Genomic DNA, 6,451 nt, shown 5'->3' with positions numbered 1-6,451 from the left:
ATTTAACTGAGCTAATTATTTAATGTGTCGTGATTAATGTCCAGATTAAATTGTGTTTAAAATGGGACTATGTAAATATAGCGAACATATTGATGGGTTTAAAACAATAAAACCTGAATGTTTTGTCATTTAAATCCCAAAACTGCTTCCTTATGCCGCCTTCAAGTGCTGATTGAAATCTGGACGACTAAGAGTTTCTGACATAATATTGATAGTAACACCACATGGTTGTGTTGGTACAAAAGGAAGATACCGAATATCATGACCGCATAAAATAGGATCTCTGGATGTGTGCATGAAGTATGTATTTATTTATTTGTGTGTTCATATGTTCATTTATTTATTTATTTGTTCATTTATTTATTTATTCATTCATTAATTCATTTATTCATTGATTCCTTCATTCATTCATTCCTTCATTCATTCATTCATTCATTAATTCATTTATTTATTTATTCATTCATTCGTTTGTTTGTCTATTTATTTATTTATTTATTTATTTATTTATTTATTTATTGTTAAGGCATGGATATAGGGGGAATAATTGGATGGATAAAAAGCTTCTAAAGGATTAAATAAATAAAAAAAATGCACAAAATAATCATGAAAAAAACAACCATAACACAAAACCATTCATCGTAAACGAAACCTCATAAATTAGATTAGAATGTGAGAATGTTCATCAAAATAAGACTCGTATACATTTAATAAGAAATGTATCATCGATATTAACAATGTTTTGAAAATAGATGATGGTGCAGTAATGAGTGATTTGTGAACAGAGTCCATTGAAGGGGTGCATTGTCTCGCCCCTTGGCGTGGTCACGTGATCACATGGGGATACGACGGCAAAAGCTCCCGCTCGGGCCATCATCATCATCATCATCATCATCATCACAATGATAATCATCACTGAACCGAGGACGTAACGAAGACGATATTTTTCTTTTTTTCTGGCAGAAAGAAATTATTACACGCATGTCGTTTTTCGTCTGTGCTGCGCGTGAGCTTGTCTGTGTTGCGCGTGAGCTCGTCTGTGTTGCGCGTGAGCTTGTCTGTAGTGCGCGTGAGTTGGCTCCGGGTCACGACGTGTGTCGAGTGGACGGAAATCCGCGCTGGGACGAAGAACAAACAAATGAACCACTCGGTGAGATGTGTATTGAATGGAAAGAGAGACACTCTACCTACCGCTCTTTAGCTGGCTGACTCTTCAGTACGACTTACACTATCGTTCGTTTTCTTTATCGTTTGTATGTTTTCTATAACGAACCTTGTTGTTTTTGTCCCTTGTTTTGTGCACGTCGTTATTATGTGACCGGTGTCTCAGAGCCGCCAGTGGGGGAAAAGATGTTCGCCTTTGGACAGCCAGGAGATCATTTCTGAACGATTTTTCAGATAAACCGCGTCGTTAGGAACAACTCTCTCTGTCTCTCTTTCTCTCTCTCTCGCTCTCTCTCTGTTCTCTCTCTGTTCTCTCTCTCTCTCTCTGTTTTCTCTCTATCTCTCTCTCTCTCTCTGTTCTCTCTCTCTCTCTCTCTCTCTCTCTGTTTTCTCTCTCTTTCTCTCTCTCTCTCTGTCTCTCTCTCTCTTTTCTGTTTTCTCTCTCTCTCTCTCTCTCTCTCTCTGTTTTCTCTCTCTCTCTCTCTCTCTCTCTCTCTCTCTCTCTCTCTCTCTCTCTCTCTCTCTCTCTCTGTTTTCTCTCTCTTTCTCTCTCTCTCTCTCTCTCTCTCTCTGTCTCTCTCTCTCTCTCTCTGTTGTCTCTCTCTCTCTGTTCTCTCTCTCTCTCTCTCTCTCTCTGTTCTCTCTCTCTCTCTCTCTCTCTCTCTCTCTCTCTCGCTCTTTATTTTGAGACAGTTCTTTTGGACCCTCTTGATATGTTCATCTGAATGTTTTCTTGGATTTTAGTCTCACGTTAATACAGACATCCTGGACCTCTTTGTTATCCATCAGTAAATATCTGGGAGGAGGGAAACAAACAAACTGTTGCTGCCTGACAAGCCCCTGGGATTCAGAGTGCATTTTTTTAAATTCCAATTCCAATTTTCCACCGAGCACAAAATGGCCAATGATTCTATCCAAGTAAGTAAAACTGACCTTTTGTTTTTGTTTTTTATCATCACACGTGTTTAGAAATATAACATCGTGTTAAAGCAAAACAACTGCCATAATAATCTGTTCAGCCAGTGTGAACACCCTGTGGCCAAACTACAGCTAAAACAACCTGTATTTGGAGTTCAGTTTTGACATTTACAACAAACAAATCCACCGAATTAAAGTTTCAAGAGCAACCACTTCTTCATAAGTGTCCAAATGGTCTAAAAGCTCTCTTTCCTTTCCCTTATGAATGGAAATCTTTTTATAGTCATCCTTTTCACTATTACAAATTAATCCCAATTTCCAAGTGCATGTGTATAGTTTCATAACATATGGTACATGACTACAAGCAAAACACAATCGAAGGACCAGACACTGATCCACATCTGTTGTGTGCCTATCTGATGTTTATATCTTGACACCTATTTGTGCAGTGTTAACACTAACAATTTGCAGCCTGTCTAAAGTACTTTCCAATTTTTACGCACTGGCAAAAATAACCATTTTCCATTATCTAATTACCTTCTGTTTGTCTTTTTATTTCCTGTACTACATCTGTCTTGACTTGCTTGTAACGCATTGTAAATATAAATGCAGTATTGTGATAAGGACAATTATATATATATTATGATGTTAATATAATTCTTTCAGGACTAGGAAGTTATTTCTGCTGAATACTTGTAAAATTCCGTAGCAGAAAAGATAAATGTATAAGAAATAACCTGGCCATAATTTGCTGATTCTTGTTTTTTAAACACGAACCAGCTTGGCATCTGTAGCATGATCCTTTGCCTATAGTTTGTCCAGTCCCATGCATTTTTATCATTTTTTTACCTGAAGCCAGCTTATTGGACCAGAGACTAGTCACATGCCTGGAGACATTGGTTAAAAAAAAGGAAAGACTCGGCTTTGATTATCAAACTAGTTACGTGGCTTGTTTCAAAATTGTCAACATTTGGCAGACACACTCATCCAGAGCGACTTACATTATCAAATTTTTTATAAGGATTAAGGGCTTTGCTCAGGGGCCCAACAGTTGCAGCTTGGTAGACCTGGGATCGAACTCAACCTTCCGATTACCTTAACCAGTAGGCTACCACATGCCTATGAAAACAACAAACAAACACAATAAAAATAATAGACAGAAAAATATCATTTTATTCTCCCCACATCACGATCAAAACCAGATCTCATTTCTTCAAAAAGTTTGATGCTAGTCAAAAGTGTTAACATTAAGCAGCACTATGAAACAAAACCACCAGTTTCAATTGTCTTATTTATAGCTGTAACTCACTCATAGCTGAGCATTTAAAGGGAAAATCGTCACCGTCTGATCGTGTTAGTCGCTTGTCTCGACATTTGTAATCATGGAATTATGCAACTGGTTACAAATTTTAGTTAGAATTCTCCCTCTTCTGATATCATTGTCATGTAATATACTCCTGTCTGGCTCGCTCTCTAAATCAGTGCACATAACACTATGAACTTAACAGAATGTAAATGTAACAGTGAGCTCCTTCAGTGAACCATCAGTTTTAATATATTTGGAGAGATGAAACTAGGAGTACTAAGAAGTAGCTGAAGTAGTGCTAAAGAATCCTGACAGAGGCTCCAGACCGAGGAAATTATGGCTTTCATTCTGAAGAAAAGTCAAGGACAAGGACAACCCACTGGCAATCATAAAAAAAAAAGTTAGATATCACTAGCAGGCTACATTGGAATTGAACTGAAAATAGATTTTACTAGCTGATTTCCTCTTTCATCTTAATATAAGTGTGTAAAAAAATGCCTTTAAGAGGCCATGGTGTATGTGAGATAACATCTGTCATTCTTTGCCTGTACTTTACTGGGATGCACTTATTTCCAGGGATTTCAAAACACAGTAACAGATATTGCGTCATCTGGTAGGCGTGGCCTATTTGATAATCTAACCCTAACCCCAATACTAACCGTAGTTTTTGGTTGTTTATTTGTTTTCTAAAATAATTCTACCTGTATGACTGTTTTGTCCTTCATAGTATGCTTTTTTTTTGAAAGAGGGCGTTTTTCCAAGACCTCCGGAAACACGGCCACTTTACGTTGTGGTAACGAAACCCCTGGAATTTAGTGAATGCCGTACTTTACTATCAGGTCACTTTGCAGGATGTGATCTTCTCCTTGTAGTGTACTGTTACTGTTACAAGTCTACTTGTTTTACACAATATCACAGATACCTAACTTAGTATAACATCCTTATTACAGCTCTAATTAAAACTTTTGAGAAAATGAAGCTATCCTTCAATTTCAATTTTGTTGTCATCAATTTTGATGATGAAATCTATTTCATCATCAGAAGTTTCAGAAGTTCCATCGCTTTTCATTTTTAGTTGTTGATTTTTAGAAATGCACATCGCTCACAGGCAAAAACCTCTCCCAAAACCACCCCATAACCATCCCTAAATGCTCCAGATACTAATATGTAAATGAATAGCTTCCATTTGAATATGCGTGTGCATTCTCCATTGAGAGGTCACATGACAAGATATGCAAACTGTCCTAGTATGAGTTCAAATGTCATAGCCATAACACTGGAATTGTACATTTCTGAGACAAAGCGAGGTGACTTGTGGTATTTTGGAGATTTCCCACTCATCCCTGGCTCAATATAGAGTGTCGCTTAAGGACAATGGCTGTGTCTTACAAGAGGAAGACGATTTACTGTACTGACCCCAATTTGATTTAATCATGCAGTGAAATGACATGGGATTAGCCAGTCATAGACAGGCTGACTTATGTATTAATATAAATGGAAATATAACAAGTGGGATAAACAGCCCAGATAAAAGTAGGATTAAAGTGGAAACAGAGTGAGTGCCGCTTAAGTAATGGAAGAGAGAGTAAGAGAGAGGGATCTAGAGGAGCAATAGGGCTTGGTGGCTGATTTCATAGGCAGTGTTTTTTGTGTGCACGTTGAGCCGATGCTGATATTATAAGACTTGGGTGACCTTTATCATCAACTGGCTAAGCTTGACAGGACTGATAAAATGGCAATGTGAAGCTTTTGGCTTTTTGAAATCATCATGGAACTGATAGCACATCATAGCACATTTTTCTAATATGATGTGAAGGAGCGTTTTTGGACAAGGCCTGAGCAGAGAAATAATATATTATTGATTAATATTCTATTATATAACCACAGCACAGTTGGATTCTTGATTCTTATCTGGTCAGAAGGTGTTGATTCATTTCCTGTAATAACAGTTCAGAAGTTATTTAAGTTGCAAAGCAAATGATATTAATTTGCTTCTTGTAGTACATAATCACTTCTATGTAGTTATTGTTACAACTTCTATGATGGACGGTATTTGTAAATAGGTTTAAATAATATGTAATTGTTCGTATAGTGAACTTTTATGCGATTAAATGTTTGATGAGAATTTTGGAAGGAGTTTCCATTACCGGTGCCTTGTATTACTTTAGAGGTAAAGCTGTAACGTTGAGAAATTTTGTTTATATAGCTCTTATAACACAAGTTTTGTGGAAGTTCCATAACATTAGTTATAAGTATAAGCAGATAAAAAGTATAACATGTTCGTTTATGAAGAGAAATTGTCGGCAGATCGATATGGTATAAGAAAAATCAACCTTTTTGTTGTTGTAAATTCAAAAAATGGCCTGTTATTTTTTGTTCCTTATGTGTTGATGATGTTTAAAATTAAAATGTTTATAGACGTGCAGAACATCACTCGCACTACACACACTTTTATCACAAACTAAACACACTAAGAATGTAAAGCAGCTCATATGCTCTTTCCCTGTGGTTTGAAGAAGAAATGAAGGGAGGATCCACTGTACTGTAGCTGTAAGGGGTTATTGTTTATGCTCTATGATTCAGCTCCCATTACGCTGGACACAAGCCAAAATTCATCTTTCTTGTACTGAGTTCTTACTTATTCCCTAAATCCGCCACCCTGTGTTTTTCAGGTACTGAGATTCACAACTATCTTTAACCTCCTTTTTCTTTCACAAGAAAATGATGTTTTACACACTCAGACACAAAGACACACAGACCTCGAGAGCTCCGTATAAACACCCTTGAAATTAATTCCGTCCTGGTGACACACAGCAGTTTCAGACTTGCTGTAGTTCCCATGATGAAATGCAGAGCCATTCAGCCAGAGTGATCATAAGCAAAAGATAAATCTATGAGATTTGGCAGATCCCCATTTTCCAAACTGTCTTTGACTTGTTCTCAGTGGTATTTAAATATCAGCCTGTTTGTGACAATGAGCACGATTATCTGGTTCCAGCAGTTAGTAGGTTGTACCAGGAGGTTTATATAGTCTAAACAGCATAGCGTGTTATCTCATAGCAGATT

The 6,451-nt window shown here is 37.1% G+C and overlaps 1 protein-coding gene across 1 annotated transcript in view; it reads left to right on the top strand.

The window, feature by feature from the left end:
• Positions 1-1,844: 1,844 nt before the first annotated feature.
• The window catches only part of pkn1a (protein kinase N1a), a 40,380-nt gene continuing 35,773 nt past the window's right edge, over positions 1,845-6,451 (top strand). Inside the window, exon 1 of the mRNA XM_060859973.1 lies at positions 1,845-2,079. Within this exon, the coding sequence (XP_060715956.1) occupies positions 2,059-2,079 (21 nt within the window). The 5' untranslated portion in view covers positions 1,845-2,058. The remainder of the gene's footprint in view (positions 2,080-6,451) is intronic.

Source organism: Tachysurus vachellii, chromosome 24, assembly GCF_030014155.1.
Source record: "Tachysurus vachellii isolate PV-2020 chromosome 24, HZAU_Pvac_v1, whole genome shotgun sequence".
Lineage (NCBI taxonomy): Eukaryota > Metazoa > Chordata > Actinopteri > Siluriformes > Bagridae > Tachysurus > Tachysurus vachellii.
Note: the sequence above shows the minus strand (reverse complement) of the source record. Positions and strands in the feature narration are given on the sequence as shown.